Below are 20,540 nucleotides of genomic sequence, written 5' to 3'. Positions count from 1 at the left end.
TTTTCATCCATAACCATAGCACTGTCAACGTGTCATTATTTTGCAGTCCCATCCTTGTGCTGTTTTGTGAGAGATGGGTACTAACCAGCTCAGATTATTGCTGTTCTGAGAACTTGTAATGAGCCCAGATTAACAGCCAAGTAATGCATTTTCCTTGACATGTCTCTTTGCCCCCTTCACCTTCCCCTTTAACCTGAACCTTGTGATCGAGAAGGTGGCCAAGAAGAAGCGTCCTTGCCAGCTTGCCTGCCTCGTCTCGTTCATCTTGCTCATCGTCTGCATTGCTGTGGCTGCCATCGTCTTCTTTCTTGTCTTCTCGTAGCCTTGACTGTGGCATCGCAGCTCTCCAGCACCTGTCCACTGAGCCTATCTCTGTTTTCTTCCACCCTTTTTCAACTGCACCTGTAGAAACGTTATTCCATTTTCCTCTATTTGCTCACTTCAGCTGTTCCGTCAAAGTGTACTCCTCTATACAGACATTGTCTGGAGGTTTCCTCCCTGAGGCACTGTTGTAGATAGATGCGTGCGCGCATGTGCTGTTGATGTGGAAGCACAGGAAGAGATCATTGCAGAGGATGGTTGATGGAGGCACTTATGCATCTCTATGCTCGCTTCTCATCATCCCTAAGCCTTCTTTCCTCTTCTGTTTGTACAAAGGACATCTGCTCAACAAAAACTCAGTCAATAAGAGGAAAGTCTTACCCACTTTAGTGCTGACCCTAAATGCAGTATGGCCAATGTGACCTGGAAAAGGTAAAGAAAGTGGCTTGTACTTTTTCTTTTCTGCCTCTATGTTAGTTTCTTGTATACCATATGTGTATATATATAAAAGAGGCTAGCATTTTTTAACTTTTATTTTCATTTCGTTCCAGTAGTAGCCACACACTGGCAATTCCCAGGAGTACTAGTTCCTGTTTATGTAAGCTTTTGTATTGTTTGCTTTGCTCTCAGCATTTACGAAGCAATGGTAGGCTGTAATGAAGAAAAAAAATTCAAGATTTCTAAACAAAAAAAGTATGCATTTTCAGGACACACAGGAGAGATTTATTATTCATACATTTTGTGCCAGATTGCATAAGTTATCTACTTAAATATCAAAGCAGCACTTATTTTTATACATATTTTTTTTTTCTGTGGAGGCGTCATATTGACATGGAAGACCTGTGACCTGACCTTTCGTTGAGCAGGGGATACACCGTGTGTTACCTTCCTTCACTTTATCATGTGACTATTGCTTAACAAATTATATATATATATATATATAAAAGACTAAAAGGAATTTAGATGACAGAGAAAGATAACCTAAAATGAACTTACAATATTTTCTTAGCTCACCGTCTTTTCTCAGAGCTTCGTGCGCTGTGACCTCCTGTTTGGGCCACACGTGCTCTGCAGGTATCAATTTGCTGTTCTTTCGATATAGATGGCCCTTTGGTCTTCAGAGAGATGCAGTCTATTTATGAAGACACAACATTAGTAATAGAGGAAGGCAGGAGATTGCAAAATATGTCTATACTGCTTGACAAGGATTTATGCTTAGGAAAGTGCACATGCTTGAACAGGGAGGTCAACATATTTCACATACATATTTATATAATATAGTCACCTTTACTGATGCATTCTCACATCAGTTTGGTTTAAACATGTTTAAGCCATAGCTGCACTGAGGTAAGCATCCCTGCTGCCATGCTCACTCTCGGTAATGGTTCAGGCACAACACTTTCTTTGGTGTTTGCAGAGTGCACTGCTTCTGCTAGTTAGGACTATTGAGGGCCTCATAACTACGCGTCGTTTCTCACAGGGAGAAGCCTATGGTATATACTGGCTTCTAAACCTGGGGAATAGTCCAAGATCTCACTCTGAATAGATACATACGATTGCGTCGAGCTAGCAGCTTCAAGGCATAGAAAATAGTCTTGCTCCTAGGATTCCAGAAAGTGTATTTCGAATGGTCACAGTAGGCACATAGGGGCAGTGCTTTGTCTTTCTATTGCCTGGCTAACACGCTATGAAGGAGCTGCTGTTTCTTCTCTTAACTCCTGTAAACTCCTGTAAATCGAAAATGCATCAGATCATAGCTCTCACATCTATGGACAAGCAGTATGGTTTGGTATAGTGCGTACTTGCACTGATCAAGTTAGAAAGCTGGTAGTTGGCAATATACCATTTTTATGACCTTATTATAGGCTACCTATGATGAGTTTGAAGCAAGTCCAGATAAATCGTAAATTCTTGTTTTTTAGAGGGCAGAGTCAAAAGTCAGTTGAGATTAGATGCTGTTCATTTGATGTCTGAATATTGACTCTTGTTCCTTGTCATGAGGTTCATAAAGACACACCCACAAGTTTTCTTAGTGCATGTTTCTGAATATTCCCACTTTATGTGCTTATGATAAGACTAACGTGATAGCTGTGGCTATAGTTCTGTTTGCATGTAGATTTAACTTTATTGGGGATGTTTTAGTAAGGTAATAACATTTGTGAATTAGTTGTGAAGAAAATGTGGCTGTGTATTATGGAGTCTGACGGGGACAAAAAGTTGTTATGGCTTATCTTTTTTTTATACATAAATAGTTTTTGTTAACGTAGTGCAATGAAACATTGGCAAACATTTCATGCCCTGCAGAATTTCTGTCCATAGGTGAAATGAAAAAAATTCTTTGACTGATATGCTCATTCCCTTATGTTATGAGTGCCTGTATTTTAAAAGCCACACCCTTCGTTGAAGTAGAAAACAACACTGAACATTTTCTTAGTATTTTGTTTGTATGCTCTGTATAAGAAGGTATTGACCAGCTCTGGATCGTGTACCCAACGCTAATGAACCTGCCTATGTTTGGTTCCTTGTGATATACATGATACTATGTGTTGCTACAAAGTATTTTCCTTCCATGGCCATGCACGCAGTGCTGATGGTCTTGTTGGCTAGTAGTTTCAGAGGAGTGGGCAGCTGCTGTGTGTGTTTCTCACAGAGGTGCCCCTTGTGTTGCAAGGCTCATCATACTTTTGCTGCTTTGCAATTTTATCTTGGCAATCTGTATGCGCAGTTGGTTTCGTTGTTGGAGCGCCAAAGCCTGTGTACCTGCAATCTCGAGAACAGTGTCCTCCATAACTTTTGTGCCCTCTTCCCTCAAGATTTTTTTCTCTCATGGAAGTGTAGGTTGAAGTTGTGGTTCAGCTGCTTCTCACAGCACACTGGTTACCACCATCTTGAAAACTTTTTGTCATCTGTTCCCTCTCCTAGCTTCATTCTTGCTCTACTGGTATTTACTGGTCTTTACTGGTCTTTCTTCTCAGATGCCTTCCTGTGTTGTCAAGGAAGCTTTGTACATAAAGAGCTGTATAGCAGTTGTAGGCATTATTATAGTGTGCATATAGCGTACAGTCTTCCTTCAGAAAATAGAACCTGTACAACCTGTACAATAGTAAATACAAATATTATATATATAGATGTATATATATATGTATGTATATTGGTATGTATGTACATGGTGTTTTCTTATTTTCTGACATTCACCTGCTGCCAAAGGAGAGTGACAGCTTCGTTAGTGTATCATTTTATGCTAACATCTTATTCCTGGGCATGTCAGAACATGAAGGGAGTGGGTATGACTGTTTTACTAGGTTGATTATTCTTGCTTCTTGGCTTGTGCATTGTGGCTGTCATTTTATACTGCCATCATCCAAAAGGCTATATCTAAATGGCTGTGCTCTTGAAGAAATGCTGCGTTTCAAAACACACTACTTTCTAGATGTCACATGTTTGCTTTACAGCAATGATGCAGAATACTGGAATGGTCTGAACCCATGGGAACAAGACAGACAAGTGCCAGTGTGGAAGTTTTTTTGCGCCTTCCTACATTCTTAGTCACTTTCACATCATTTTAATATTAAAATTAACTGTACCAACCATTCTGCTTGTTAGCCAAGCTACAGCAGTGCAGGGGATTCACATTTCTTTGAGTGAAAATATTTGAAATGTTACTGGGGCCCCTATTACATCAATATTGGCACTGCAGTTTGTGAGTTTACTATTATTTGGTAAGCTATGTGGGCTCCGTGTTGCCATGTCAGTTTCTAATGCAGTTTTATGGCAGTAAAATTGCAACACATTTGTGCTTGTTGCTCACGAATGTATTGCACGATTACAGCTAACTAAAACTGCAATGAGAGATGCATCACATACATAGACTTCCTATCATGCCAAATTTAAATAACGCTATAGAATCTTTACGATGAAGCAGCAGAATTGCATTCGAAGTTCTAATTTATGCAGTAAGAAAACCTGGCATAGCAGCCAGTTGATTTTTTGGACATGTGTGTGATGTAAAATGTGCCCAAATAAGCTGGCAGTGCTATAAAATGAATTTAATGGCTTTAAAAAAAGTAATTTCATCTCCTTTTGAAACGTCAGCAGAATGGAATGCTTGTTATTAGACTTTTGCTCAATCTTGCACTTTAGTGCAATAATATCATCTACTTTACATTCTGAGATAGCTGTACATCTTCTGTTAGCCCAATACCAACTGCTCGATGTGTGTTGCATCTTGTCACTAGTGGCAACGTTGGCAGTCCAGGGTTATGTCATGTTGCGTGAATTCAGTTTGGATCTTTCTGCCTGCATACAAGCTTCTACCATTATGGTCTGTAAGCACACAGGCAAACTTGTTAAAAGGATAGGCATGCTGTAATGGTTGCTGGCAAGTTGACTGCAGATCCGCTGGGTGCTTCTTATGTCAATCGAGCCCACCGCCAAGATTTCTTGCATGATTGCCCATGGGGCATACTGCAGCACTGAAAGTGCACCATGGGAATAGCTGTCGTGAGCTGACATGCTTACCCTGACAAAACTGTCTGCTGACTTGCCAAGCTTGGATGTGACCTATGAAAACAGCAGCACAAAATGAAGTTGATGTTATCGATCAAACTTAAATACTTGCATGTCTTCTTTGTGGGATGAGCTACTTTCATCTTTCTCCATGACCACACCATTTCTACCACCACATTTTGTGAACAAATTTGCTGCCCGACATCAATTTGTGTCAATTGTAGTGGTATGGAACATTACTCGGTCAAATTTGTTGCATAATACGAAATATACTGTGCCTAAGAAAAGTATATGACGTTGTATCAATTTGAAGCTTTTGTGTCACTGAGGCTCTACTAAAAGAGATCTTGAACATTTTGATGCACACATTTTTCTTATACTGTAGTACTAAAATTTCTCATTTCGGTTTCTGGTAAAAATTTCAAATGGATAGTATGATGATTGTGACATTGTGCGTAACAGTGATTGTGGTCGTTTTGACCTACAGACCTCCATGGTTGCAAATCCTAAGGACCCTTAGAAATATTTCCACAATACACACTGCCCAACAAAATGTGGAGCTTCGGACTTGAACATAAATAATTTTGTGCTACTGTTTTTTGCTATTTGTAACAGCTTGAATGAACAGCCAAGTGCTCCAGATGTATGAAGAGACCTCAGAAATCATGCAGTCATCGGATACACTCTGAGCTTATTCAATACATTTGCATGAGCATAGCAGGACAGGGACTGTAATGACGTAGCTGTCTTTTTGGTGCTTCAAAAATATAACAGGTGGTTATGATTGTTAAATGATCTGATGCTACTTGTAACGATCAGATTCAAGGGCTTAAAGTGGCCCTTAACCACTTTTTATCGAAGTCGAGAAATGCATTTGAATTTAAATTAGACTATTTCAGAAATACTTTGCTGCAAAAAGTTATTCAATGTGTTCAGCAAAAGCGGAGTTATTGGCAGTCAAACGTAGTGTTTACGGTGCTTCCACTCCTTCTGGGGCGCCGTTTCAAATTTGATTTTGGGTGTTCACACAGTCGGCACTATTTCCGATTTTGGTGCCAACGACGTGCCAAACGCAGATGTCCTCATTGAGCTGCAGTGTGCTCAACCAGTGGACTCGTCGTGGCACCCCGTGGCTGCCGCGGAATCTACACTACGTAGCAGATAGCAGCTACATGCAATTGCAGCATTTGCTTTGTGCACGACAGGGCTAGAGTGCACGCTCGTGCTCGAATGCTCAGTTTGGCTGTGCTACATGGTGCATACTGGCTTTGTTCTGCACCAGCTTGACCGACGGATAGTAGCCACATCCAACTCGTGCATTTTTAAGTGCTATCAATAACTCATTACAAAGCGAAGTCTGCCACAGAATTTAACCAGGAGTGGCCAGGAGTGAACGTGCACTGGGAAGTGTGCACTAGTCTAACCGTAAGTTTCGTGTGGTTAGACGTTTATTGAGTGTTCATCAAAACTAGTCGAAATTAGGGAGACCCTACGGCTACAACATCGATAATCATGGTGGCGAAAGTTTAATTTTTACGCGGACGGTTGAGGAAGAGCATAAACAGATGATAGTTGGCTTCGTCCCGAAGTACGCAATTATAGAAATTCGAAAGCAGATTTTCGTTTACTTCAGCTTGTTTGTTAAACTGCGTCAATAAATATACTCAGTAACAGTAGGAAGAAGTGCACTGATCCAAACACCCTTCTTGATTGGTGTCAGCTATTGGCCAATAGCATCCATGTATGGGAATCTGCTGTATTAAGAAATAAGGTGTCCAGAAAAGAGTGAGGAGCAGACTTCTATTGAAAAGAGAGCGTTTGAGAGAAGGGTGACTTCGCACTCTGCTTGCAAGGTCCTTGCGCCGCACACGACTGCAAAATTTGGCTGAGATGTTCACAGCAGCATATGCTATCCGCAGCCTGTGGTTTTTTTCACTAAGCCCGAAGGGTGGTTAAGGGCCCCTTTAAAAAAAATTGAAAAATGTACAATTTGTTCATTTACACTGTCTGTAAGTGTAACAAGTTAACAAATAGGTCAGGTTCTTGCCAGTGGCCGCCACCTGGCTGACACTTTTGTGCTGTGTTGTACTAAACTTTGTCGTAGGCTACATCTAAAAGTCCATTTACATAGGTGTAGTCCTGGCTTTCTTAAGAGTTTTGGAGGCCTAGCAGTTGCACCGGGTGCATTAAAAAAGGAAGTTTCAAAAGTTTCAAAAAATGGAAGTTTTGAAAATTATTTAAAAAAGGTTATCTTGTTGCGTACGAAGCACGGTTTTGAAGTAGCACAGATCAGATTTTTGTGCCCTAAGTAGCAAAAAAAAAGAAAAGAAAAGAAAAAGAAAAAAAAAAGAAAATAAATATAAAGAAAGACTTTAGTTGTTCATATTTATGCAAATGCGGCGTATAGGGAGTATTCAGGTGGTGTCACATAGGCCATAGCAATGTCCTATTCACAGCTTTCACTGTGGTTCGCTGAAGATAAGCTAATTGGGATAACACGCAGCTTTTCTCTATGCTGACTGTACAACAATATGGTGACCTTCATGATGTCAGTGCATACCCTCATGCTGTTTGGATATAGTTGTCTTCCTGGTGACACAGGGCTGCAAATAAAGCTTCAGAGAGCAGATTTATGCATGCCACTTGAAGTAAATACTCTCAGGTTATGCAGGAGTCACTTGCACATGTTCTTTCAGGCACAAAACATTCAATTGTGAAATTTTCTCAAGAGTCACGCTGCAAAATCTCAAGATCTCTTCCATACAGGGATGATTGTGTGCCCTCTCCAATGTCTGGCATGCCCATTAACTGGCCAGTTAAGGTGGGTTACTTGTTGAAACTAGTCAGCGCTTTCCTTTTGCAACGGACTTGCATGAATGAAAGCAAAACACCCTGTATATATATACACATATACATACATACACAAGACGCTACAATTAAATACCGCACTTTACTTAAAGCGCTCGCTCAGTGGAACTACTGTTCAAAGTACGTAAAGAATTCTTGTTTTAGGCGTAAGCTCTGTTGGGCACCGATTCCGTTGTCTTTCCTTTTGGTTTTCTGGTGCCTTTTGGCTGCTGGTGGTTTTTTCGCATTGCGAGAATCTGTGATATAATTTTAAATGTGGCAGCTAGTCCTGAGTGCTCACAGCCAGCTCCTGGAAGTTTCAGAATTTTCCTCTGCCAACATTTTTCTGCTGCCGCATTTTCTCGAGTTGATTCTGCCATTAAACACGCAACTCGTTGAAAGAGTGAATGCATGCGCATATGGTAGATTCGCCTCTCATCAAGGTATATTGAGTTGCTGTTGGCCATAAGTGTCATGTTGTCTGAATGTTCTGAAAGGACTTTGTATTGTCCATCTGTCGTCAGTGTTTCCTTGGCTAGTAACATTACTCATTGAACATTATGTGTGAGAGAGTGTTTCCATCCCTAATGCATGGTTAAAACATGTTTTGTCATTTGTTGGCCTTATATATTTATCGAGGATGTGCAACAGTAAACTCAATTTGTGCTCTTTAATTTAGCTCGAGGGAGTCTGGATATTTGTATCACTCAAACATGCATGAAGCTATATTTAGTGGAAGCTGTGCAAAAGAGTTCCAACACATTTGTCATCATGGATGCATTCTTATGAAGTGAAACTGTGCCCAGCTTTCATGCTTAGGTCGTGTGTTTTGATGTGATGCTGAGTTGTGAATCCTGTTGTGTTCATAATTGCTGCCACGTAGCATAATATCTTTCATATGTTCTGTGGACCGCATTTAATTGCAAATTTATTATACACGGAGTCCTTGACAGCTTTTCTTACCTTTTAAACAGCACTTGATTTTACATAGGTTTAAGCAAGCTTACATCAAGTCTTGTATGTGCATTAAAACACTTAGTCTTCTTTTTGCATGTGTCTAGACAAGCAACCAACCAGTTTCAGGTTATTTTACGAGCTCCTTTGGAAACTTTCTTGGCATGTTTCACTATGTTGCACATAGCTTTTAGTGAATGAAAGCTCTGCATGATGGTGTGTAAACTCTGCAACAGCAAGTTGTCTAGGTAGCTGCAGTGCTTTAGCAGTTTGATAGACAGCAGTATGTGTGCATGCATGCCTCTGTATGTGTGTGAACAGGCTTTTACTTCGTGTTTGTTCTTTCCTGGCCCAATAGCATGTCATATATGAATACTAGTCTTTTTCAGAAGAGGCTTGGAAGAAGCCACCTATGTGGAAGCTGTATGTTAACTGCCTATGTTTCATCGTACATGCATTCTGTCTGGTTCTTTCCAAGTAAGGATGTATTTTTAACACCATTAACACAGTGTTGTCCACTCTGTATGTGAAGAAATGTATGTGCCTTACTTATGAATGAATTCATTCACTCTCTGTGCAACTCTGGGGTAAGCTGTTTTTGAGTCATGATTGAAGCATTGACCCAAGTGCTTCTTATCATGTCGCTTGCACTTGCAATTCTCAACTACTAGCTCTTCTATCTAATGAGCGCTGTTATTCCCACGGCAATCCTTAGTGTTGTCACGCAGTAAAATGTCTCTGCATATGCTCTGCAGCTCCACAGGGAATGCATTTGAACTATGTCATAGATAGTGTTGGCTTTATATAGCAGCCAGAGTACAGACACAGCATTTATAGAAAAAAAAATATCGTCACCATTTCATGGTTTGTTTGTTACTTTTTACATTGTTCCAGTGTTATCAATTTTTCTTGGAAGGTATGGCAGGCTGTTCAAAGTGTTTCAAAGTTCATGCCAAAGAATAGTTGCGCTCTGTTGTGGAAGTTGACTACACAACATATGGCAAAGCTTCAGCACAATGCATTTGGCTGCTCAAAAAAAGGAAAGCTCATCGCTGTGATTTGTGAGGCAGAAAGCAGTTGTGTGATCTCTTGCCTATGAGTTGTCTTTCCTGTAAAACAGCAGTCTCTTGTAATGTGCTCAGTGCTGTTTGCCCGTGTTGGTCATAGCTCAAATGAAGTGTGCACGCTTTCGAATGGCCCTTGATGCGATGACTCACAAGTGGCACATGTCGCATGCCAATAGGACTGTTAGTGTGTACTAGGCATTATGTGTGTGTTTGGCCATATCTTGTTGCACAAAATATTTAGTTGTAAGACATTGTCAGACACATGGAAAAAAGAACAAGAACAATGTTATGAATGTAACAGCTTCTGTGAAATGAGATGTTGTTTTCAGGATTAAGTTTAGAAGCATAATTTCAGTGCCATGGTTATGATGTATATGCTGATTCTGACCCTTGCAATTTTTTCTGAGGCAATGTAGGACTCTGCTACCAAAAACAGTGGTGGCTTTTTCTTGAAGGGTAGATGGCCTTTTTAATTTTTCTTATCAAATTGTTTCCATGGCAAAAGAATCAACATTGCTACTTTTGTGATGTCTGCTTTTAAGATGATGCTGTTGCTTTATTGTACTGAGCGAAGTGTCCGCCTGAATGTGAGAGATAATATGAGAAAAAGGGAATGGGTGATTGTTTGGTAACACAGCCAAAATGCAGGTGCAGTGATTGATAGTAAGCGTGCTATATAAATTTGAGAGAATTGAAAATTGTGACTTCTTGGCATGCCTAATATTTCTTGCTATCTGCCTGGTGCATCAATGTATGAAAAAAGGAAAAATTAATTCTATTGAAACCACCTCAACCCTTATTGACTATTGGTTAAAGGTCATGTCCAAGTAATTTGTCCTCTACCCTGCTTGGCCTCTCAAGTGCGCTTCTGTGTCAAAACAAAAACTAAAATGCCTTACCCCTTAGAGAAGGACACAGCAGTCATGCTGTGAACTTGGAAGCTCAATGTATCACTATTTATCTTTATCAGCACCTACCCTGGCAGAACAAGTTAAGGACCGTGCAAAGAGAAGTGGAATGAAGAATGCTAGGCATAACGTTAAGACACAGAAAGAGAGTGGTTTGGATCAGAGAGCAAATAGGTATAGCCAGTATTCTAACTGACATTAAGAGAACAAAAATGGCACTGGGCAGGTCACGTAATGCGCAGGTTAGATAACCGTTCGACCGTTAGGGTTACAGAATGGGTACCAAGAGAAGGGAAGCGCAGTCAAGGACGGCTGAAGACTAGGTGGGGTGATGAAATTAGGAAATTTGCCGGCGCTAGTTGGAATCGGTTGGCGCCGGACAGGGGTAATTGGAGATCGCAGGGCCTTTGTCCTACAGTGGACGTAAGAGATGATGATGATGCTGCTGCTGCTGCTGCTGATGATGATCCTGGCATTTTATGATTTCAACAACTTGTAAGAATAGAGTTGCAGCACTTGCTGCATACATCATAAGATGATGTTGAAATTCACTTTGTAAATTCACTTTGAGCGTTCATTCACTCATTCAGTCATGGGCACTTTGCTCACTATTTTATGGCAATTGCTTTAAGCTCAGTAAGAGCTGGCATGCAGAACTGTTAATTGCTGGGAACGCTCACTTGCTGCACAGAAGCTATTTATTTATTTATTTATTTATTTATTTATTTATTTATTTATTTATTTATTTATTTATTTATTGTACCCTCAGGGCCAATGGCATTGCAGAGGGAAGCGGGGAAAAGAGTTTGACATAATATTCATAAGGAGAGCATCAACAATACAACCAAACACTGCTATTACACAATATTAGTGGATTGCAGTTAGAAGTGCATAACCATGATGATGTAGGGCCTGTGGAGGTTGGCATGCATGTATGTGATGGCTAGCACTGAGCATGAAGGCAAAAATAAGCACTCGGGGAAGTACCCACTAGGGAGCACTGAGAATTGCATTGCCTGAAGCACATGTAGCTCATGCAGATACTGTTCACTTGTAAACTGCACGTAGCTTAAGTTTTTTAGGGTCCCTATGAAGCCATTGCCTGTTTTAACTGACACGTACAGCTTTAGGCAAACACTTGATGCCTGACCTGATGGCATGCTTTGTTGTTACGGGTACATATGTTTTTGGGAAACGGCTATAGTCATGTAATGTACTGGCCAATGGTCTGTGCCTGTTCGGCCTAGCATTGACATAATTATCCTTTTGCAGCAAGAGTGCTGCTGGCTAAACTGCCATCAGATCTCTGCCATATGCATGTCATGCCCTTTGCTTAAAGTCTGTCATTAACTGCGCACTGGTTATGATGTTGCACCTTGATGTGCATTTAGAGTATGTCAGGCTTTGCAGAAATGAAGTTTCACACTAGAGCAAGAGACAGGGGTATCTGAGGCATCTATCATTGACATATGTTTTACAACGATTGTTGCATGTGGTCTTTAAGTGTTTTTCACAAACACACTTCATACCAACTCCTGGCATGGTGGGTTTGGTACATCTCCTTGTTGATCTGTTCAGTGTTCGTATGTTTTTTTTATTATCGGCTGCTGGTTACAATGTGTGTTCTGCTGTTCTGGCTTTTCATGAATTTTCATAAGTACTGCTATGCCGATATGAGATTTGTATCAAGAGAAGAAATTGGTGTTGCACTTTTATAAATTTGGCTTTGGTAAATTGAGCTTGTGCCATGAAATATCAAGTAAGATAATTAAGTATCAACTAACTTTACCTTGTGAAAGCATAATGAGTCTGCACACCTTATGTCTCTGTGTGTTGTGTCTCATGCCATGAGCATTCCTTTATCTTTGTAGCAGGATTAACTAACTCTGCAGGTTGACTTATCTGGATAACTTATTCAAGTTGCATCATCTAAACTGTTTTTGTTTTTATTTCTGTTGTCAAAAGCAAACAGCCAGTCATTGCTGCTAGTGATTCTGGAGGGCATTGCCTGATACTGAAGCCTATCTTGGCTGCAAAACAACAGCCTAATCTGTAAGATGAGAAACACTTGTTATCAACAGATCACCTTGCTTGCAACCTCATCATTTGGCCATAATATCCAGCCAGAACCACCTTTTGCATGTGGTGCCTGGATGAAGTGAGTCCACTATCCCTGACAGTTCTGCTTGCATAAAAATGTCCAGAAGTATACTGATGGGTTCTCGCTGCATGCATGATTCTACATACTGGCGAGGTGAAGTTGGCTCCACCAGTACTAGTTGCATGCGATAACCTGTGATATATATAAGCACTTGGATGTAACTGCAAGCTTAGAATTGAAGCATGAAAGTTGCATTGAAATGTGGTGTTGTTGTTGAAACAGAATGGCTCAATTTCAAATAGTGATTTATTTGAAGGTTTCTGGTGACACTAGAATACTGGCACCTTTTTAAAATGCTAGTGCTTTATTGAAAAACTCTTTGGCATCTCGTGACATTGTAGCCGTGCTGATCTGTTACAATAATTTTGCAATGTTTATTTTTGGATGTTTCTCTAAAACAGCTTGATTATGTTACCTTTTGCAATGAAATAAACCAGGGATGGCACCAGGATATTTTTGTTGGATTGGGGAGGAGGGAGGTAGGAAAACATGATTATCCATTTTTGTTGGCGGGTGCTGCACTAGGATACTCCATCACTTGATACTACATCCAGAGGAAAAGGGCGAATGGGTAGGAAGAAATACTGGGTTGTTGGCCACACCTCTCTTGCCCCCTTTAGAGTGCTGCCGCTGAAATCAGGTGCTGGTTTACCAAACAATTGATGTTGTTCACATTTTATGAAAGAAGCAGTGATTCAAAGCAATATTGAATGTTAGGGTTTTGTTGTAACCAAGAAACCTTGGCTTTATGCTTTTACATATGCCACTGCTACCCTTGTATTTTTTGAGACTCTGTACCATGTGCATGTTTTCATTGCATTGCTGTTACATGTATTTGAAGAACAAGGCATGCTGAGCTCCTTTCTGGATGGAAGCCTGTTACTCATGCATTCTTTAACACTGCACTGCCAGTGTCCTTAGTTGACGCTGTGTCCTTTGTCCTGTCCACTGTATGAAAGCTTTAATGTGCCTTTTTAATCCATTTTAACAGTTCTGTCTATGGACTAGCATTGCTACGAATTTTGGTTTGAACTAATTCTTTCTGTTTTTCTAGTTAAATTAGAACTTGGTACTTCTGCAGAAATTTAACCATTAGTTTTACAGTAAGCCTGAGCATGTTTCTTGCGCAGGCGTACATTCTTCTCGTTGCAGAATTCAGCTGCAGGACCCAGTGCCATTGTACTTGGGCAGTGTGCTGGGTGTGGGCTATTTAATATTTATTACAGTGTACTTTTTTCTTTACTTGGTGCACATAGTAACTGTTATCAATTACTTATTCTAGTAGAACTCAGCATGTGTGTGTTAATTATGCCCAAAAGAAAATGGCTGGATGACTTGTATGGGGTCGTCTTGCTATGGCAAAGATGTCAATTTATGCACAGTGGAAGCTGCAGTGCAACAGGAATATCTATCTTTTTTCTTCAGATGCATGCTTCCTCTTGAACTGTAGCTGTTTTTACCATAAGTGAGGCTTAAAGGTGAAACATCTTGAAGATGATGAATATACTGGTTGTTTCACGGGATGCGATTTCTCATGCAAGCTTATTACTGGAATGCTTGGTAGGAGCCATTTGCACTCTTAATGAAGTGCCACGAGTTGTTAGCATCAGTAGGCTGTATCTTGCACGGCTTCCATTGGCAGCTCAGTCAGTGCTTGAGCTGGTGTTGATGTTTGCAGGACAGTGTGACCCAGGGCTCCGATGATAGAATAACATTAGCAGAAGAGCAGGACAATGCACTGGGGTGATGTGTTTAATTTCTTGAAGCATCTGAACTTTCACTGTTAGGTATTTTATATAACAACCAGCAGATGTAACATTTTCATCAGGAAGTAATTAGGATGCCCTCTTAGCATTGCTATTAAAATTCTGTCTCACTTTTGTGCACTTTGTGCACTTACAGTTTGTACTATTATGTTTTCCATCTTTATTGCCTTTCACATCCCACACTATATGGCAACATTCAATAGTTTAATAATGTAGGGCGTCTACCATTTTCTTTGCTCGTTCTTCTGTCCACACTGTGATGTATGAGGTACTTAAATGGCACAGCTAATGAATCCATTGTTTGATCGTGCTGAATGATTTTTTGTTGTTGTTTACTGATTACTTTTATGGCATTCCTTTTATTGTCTTTGCCGGACGGTACTTCGAAAAATTAACCATTTGGCCCTATAACATAAAACTATTCCCATCTGTTTTTATTCCACTCTCCTGACGACAAATCTGCCTAACCACTGATGCTAGCATCGGGCGGCAACCCGCAGCGTTGTTTGAAAAGCCCTATCAAACACACTTTTCGTTTACAGGCGGTCACTTTTTTTCCTTTCAAAGTGAATAGCATCGCCTACATTGAGCAGCTTTCCTTATGTAATTGGCTGACACAAGGCGAGGAGCATGCTCAAATGGAGAGGGTTCCAATGGGGCCGAGCCAGCACAGTGAAAGTAGATAACCTGATGAGGGGGGTGGTGCCGGCTTCTGCGATAGGTCTGCTTTACCTTACTTGCTTGCAGTGGCTCATAGAAAATCGCGGTGGCATGTCATGGAGAATTACAAATGCTGCTAAAATGGATCCGCACAGCACAGCAGTGTCGTATATTGCACAGCAACGTCGTATATGTGCAGGAAGGGCTTGAAAAAGTTATGCTGTCACGCAAAACTTTTTAATACATGCAAATAAATACATGCTCCCTGGCAGCTCCGAGTTGCCAATGCCAAAATGATTGGCGGGCAGCCATTTTCTATTCCATTCGGAATGGGGCAGTGCCTGGCTATTCAGGGAAAAAAAAATCAGCTTTGTTCGGCATATTAATGCGTCTTTAATGTGTATACGTCACTTTGACACAGTGAGTTTTCGTGGTTTTATGACGTCGCGTGATAGACAGGCGAAGTTTGCGCAGCCCATAAATGCTTGGCAAATAGCAGAAGACTAATGCCGAATAAGGAGTCGAATCGGAAATAATTAATTTTCTTTCGTTTGGTCTAATCATGCATAATTGTTGTGTGCATATTATATCAGATGGGGCATTTTCGCGGTTTTCGTGATGCCACGTTTGAAAGACAGGCGAAAGGGGGTGGCCTGAAAACTTTTTGATCAATCGTGAAGTGCTGATTGCAGCATTGGAATATATAAGTTTGGAATAGCTTTAGGTTATAGCACCCCATATGTTCATTTATGGCATCCTTTGTTACATACACCCCGCGTGCGGTTATAATTTAGTGTCACTAAATTTTCATCATGCTCGTGATGAAGCCATGCAAGCTGTCGAAAGTGCTTGGGTCAGCTTGAAGAAACAAATTAATGCCTGATCCTCTTCAGCTTAAGTTTGAAGACCTTTCTTCGGGACCTTTGGAGGGGACCTGAATCACTTTTTATTGAAGTGAAGAAATGCATTTGAAGTGAAAGTAGGCTATTTCAAAAATACTTTGCTGCACAATGTACTTGAATGCGTTCAGCGGAAGCAGAGTTATTGGCAATCAAAGACGGCCTCCGTCGTGCTCCCATTCCTTCTTCAATGCCTTGCACTGCGAAGGCTGCGGAGCAGTGCAAGGCATTGCACTGCTCCCCTTTTAACTGTAACCGTGGCGCGCAGTTAAAATTTAATTTTAGGTTTAACGTGGATGCCACAATTTCCAATTTTGGTGCCTATGCGCGCTACAATAAAGCGGTTAGATAACGGTTTGCCTATCTTGCCAAGGCGGATATAGCTGCCATCGTTAGTTCGCATTATCGTTGTAATGTTTATTTTATTAGTACAGTCTCCCACCGCTCTGTATTCGTACGTGATCGCGTAATATTTGTGCAAATACTACAATGCGTGAGATAATGTGGCTTGTAGACATAAAAGAAACCTACCTTGAAGAAAATTTTTGGCAACATTTGTATACACTTTCGTTGTGATTCCGTATAGGCTCACTGTAAGTTTTTCCATTCCCAGTAAAAATAAGTTACCTGTTGAATTTGATTGTTGTACAGTGTTTGGCGTTAGCAGGTGGTTTTAGCTGGCTTTAGATGGTTTGTATTGAGTTCTTCTAGTCAGGCTATGAGAATAATCCCACTGAACCATATATTGCATTTAAACATTTTCACCTTGAACTATAGCTATAGTGCAGAGTAAAAAAATACATATAAGGCTGTGTCGTTTGTTTTGAAGCAAGCCTGCGCTAAAGCACTCTGGTCTTGCTAATACAGTCTGCATCTCACTCAAAATAGTGACGAGATTCAGCGCCTCAGCTGTTTAAGCAGCATCTGGTTGGTGCCGGAAATGTACCTTATTTAATGTAATTTTTGTGTGTGTCTTTTATGTTCTTTTTTCTGCGAATAAAGACTTGCGTATGTCTGACAAACTGCACACGAAAACAGAGAAAAACGAGTGAAACTTAGAAGTTGGGAAATTTCTATTTCAGCGATGAATCCCCAGGGACCAACAGTGCATGCTCGCTAAGTTATAATGTAGCAACTTGAGCCCCATGTAAGCACCATGCTAGCGGAGCTATATATATGTATGGTTTCGGTAGAGCTGAAGAATCGCGGTGAACCACGGGCAAGTGCGGGTGGTCTGCATGGTCTACGTACAGTAGTGGGGCGGGTGCGCCATATGGCGACCTCTTGTATTAGCACGGAGGAAGCCATGCGTCGCGTACTCTGCACGTGTTTTGTATAGCATAGCCCACTGTTTAGTGCAGGAACAATTGATTGGGTCAACTGACTGCATCGCACCGGGTCTTTCCCGTAGAGTAACAAAACGCATGTGCCAGTTGCTGGGTGTTTTAGATTGCCGCGTCGCTGCACGTGATGAAGCTGTATATAATACGTGCTGTATAAGACATGCTGTATGAGGACGCTGTACTCATCGCGTAAAATTTGGGAGCGTTGCTTGGTTTTGCTCTAAGCGGGGAGGTGTGTAACATATGTCTCACATTTTTTCTGTTGTTGTTTATGGATGCTTTTAGCGTTTAATAAAAACGTCACTCACTTGGACTGTGACCAACTGCTGCTTTCTGTGAATTTTCCTCACTGTGTGGTGAGTACTGGAGGAGTTGGCCCAATGCCCGGTCAATACCGATGCTGACAGGTACGTCGTATGCTGCAAGGGTGGCAGCATGAATGATGCCTTCGAGGTAATGGAAAAACTTCCCTGTCGCTTATATGAGCGAGAAACCAGGGCCGTTTTGTTTAAGGGTTTTGTTTAAGGTTTAAGGGGTGGGTGAACGTGCGAAAATTTCAAATACAAATTAAACGCTATCCACTATACTTCATCGCGCAAATCTTTTTCAGTGTTGCTGAAGGTACGAAGCATACACAGGCAATATCCTTGCGCAGCAGATATGGTCTGGTTATGGTGGATGGATAAAGGTGGATAGCAGAAGATAGGGTGGACGGAAGGTCAATAATATAAATTAAAAAGTTTTGTTTTCCTTGATACAGATTACAGCAATGTGTGACCACACGTTGGGACCTTTGCGCATGCACGTCGTATGTCACGAATTCAGCAGCCACTGAGCAGACGACCCGGTGCGGATGAATGCCTCTGGAGGGGCATTATTGGCTAAGAAGTTTTGTAGCTTCCACAGTGCCGGGACAAAGGACTTGTTGACTATTCGTATTCGTAACAGAACTAGTGGGTCTGGTAAAAAAACAAAGCTTGAAAGAACATACGCATACATGCGCACACCCACACATGCAATAGCTCCAAAAAAAGAATCCCCCAGAGACAGGAGTGTGTACTTGTGTTCTGGTACGTTTTTTTGTGCTCTAATTTGTTTTACCCGAGTGTGCTACCAACTAGCACAACAGCACGTTCCATGAATTATTCAGTGTTTTCAAATATTCAAAACTAACGAAATATTTCGCAACAAGTGAATGATAAAGTGTGGTTACTGTCCTCCATTTGCTAAACAAGATACAAGATTGCGCAGAACTTCGAAAACAGCAAAAGTTGTCAGCAGCAAACAAACAAACCGAGGTTAATGCAAGCTTATTTATTTATTTATTTATTATACCCTCGGGGCCAAAGGCATTACAGAGGGGAGTGGGTAATATATTTTACAAAGACAGTGAATCTTGTTAGAACATAATTTCAATATTCTCCAAAATAAACAAAGGTTGTTAGTGCATCACAATATCGTTGGTTATCTTCAACGGCTGCAATATCGGGTGGGAGGCGGTTCCATTCGACAGATGTCTGGGGAAGGTAGGACTGAAAAAAAGCTTTAGTATTGCATTTTTTTATGCCAACCTTGTGCCGATGATCAGTGCGATGGGAAATGTATTCCGGTGGTGAAATAAAATCGTCGTGTTGCGTGACGTGATGCTATACCTTGTGGAATAGAGTGGGGCGAATGATTTTCCAATGAGATTTTAAAGGTGGGAGAGAAAGGTTAGTTTTCATAGCTGTGATACTTGTGGTACGGTTGTAATATGAAAAGATGAAGCGAACGGAGTTATTTTGTATAATTTCGAGAAAAGAAACAAGATTTTCATGCACAGGGTCCCATATAGATGATGCGTATTCAAATTTAGGTCGTATTGGTGATTTATAAAGTAGGAGTTTTAAGGACGATGGAGCAGCAAGTTGCAACGTAAATATCCTAACATGCGATTAGCATTATTAGTAACGTATTCAGTATGGGCATTCCATGTTGTTTCGTTATGTATGTATGCCTAGATATTTATGTGATGTGACGGAATCAAGAGGAATGCCATTAAGACAATGAGAAGGGAAAGTGTTACAGCAGCGAGAAACACACATGAACTTACACTTGTTAATATTTAATACCATTTTCCATGTTTTGCACCACTTAGAGACCAAATTAAGATCGGTCTGGAGAGTATTGATGTCATTGAGGTTAAGTATTTCTCGGAAAATTACACAGTCATCAGCAAAAAAGTGGATGGCAGAAGATGGGGTGGACAGAAGGTCATTAATATAAATTAAAAACAGAATTGGTCCGAGGACGGATTCTTGTGGTACACCAGATAGCACGTTAGTAAGTGGTGAGGTTGTGCCATTAGTGAAAACAAACTGCCAGCGGTTGAGAAGGAAAGATTGAATCCATCTAAAGACATGTGGATCAAGACTAAGATGACTTATTTTATAAAGCAGCAATTGATGGCACACTTTATCAAAAGCTTTTGAGAAGTCTAAAAAGATGCAATCGGCGCAAGATGACTGGTCAAGAATTCAATACAATTTATCAGTGAATGAGAGTAACTGCGTTTCGCAGGAATATGTTTGACAGAAACCATATGTTGCGCAGAAGAAAAAAAAATAGTTATCATCAAGAAAGGTGGAGATGTTTTTAAAAATGATATGTTCTAGTAATTTGCAGCATGTGCTAGTGAGTGAAATGGGCCGTAATTTTGAGGCAAGTGCTTATTACCAGATTTGTGAAGTGAGACCACCTTCCCGATTTTCCAGTCATTAGGGAGGCTTGATGAATTGAGCGACTGGTGAAACAGTTTTGGTAGTATAATTGAACTATAAGTGCAAGTACTTTTTAGGAATTTAGAACCAATTTTGTCATACCCCAGACATGAATCGTGTTTTAAAGACTCGTTTAATTTGGCAATGCCAGGAGCATCAATAGTTATTGGTGACATCATGGAAAATCCGTGGTATGGAAGATCTCTGTCAGATCTTTGTGGAAGATATCTGGAAGATCAACTCGTGCTCAAGGAAAAGCTTTCAGTGAATGTTCTATTCAGTGCGGTAGTTCACATATTATTTGGGATTATGTTGCTGGAGGTATCTTGCAATGTAAATAAAGGGTCGT

At 40.7% G+C, this 20,540-nt stretch overlaps 1 protein-coding gene across 14 annotated transcripts in view; it reads left to right on the top strand.

Annotated features, from left to right (window-relative positions):
• LOC135915985 (uncharacterized) overlaps window positions 1–20,540 on the top strand; it is a 73,718-nt gene that overhangs the window by 28,965 nt on the left and 24,213 nt on the right. For 2 of the 14 annotated variants that reach the window (XM_065449293.1, XM_065449499.1), the window contains exon 8: window positions 9,008–9,105. The exons of 5 other annotated variants lie outside the window; for them this stretch is intronic. In XM_065449293.1, coding sequence (XP_065305365.1) covers window positions 9,008–9,105 — 98 coding nt within the window. 7 more of the 14 variants (XM_065449421.1, XM_065449650.1, XR_010568946.1 and 4 more) reach the window with 6 other exon arrangements.

The sequence above is a fragment of the Dermacentor albipictus genome, chromosome 1 (assembly GCF_038994185.2).
Source record: "Dermacentor albipictus isolate Rhodes 1998 colony chromosome 1, USDA_Dalb.pri_finalv2, whole genome shotgun sequence".
NCBI lineage: Eukaryota > Metazoa > Arthropoda > Arachnida > Ixodida > Ixodidae > Dermacentor > Dermacentor albipictus.
This window is presented reverse-complemented; position numbering and strand designations above follow the sequence as displayed.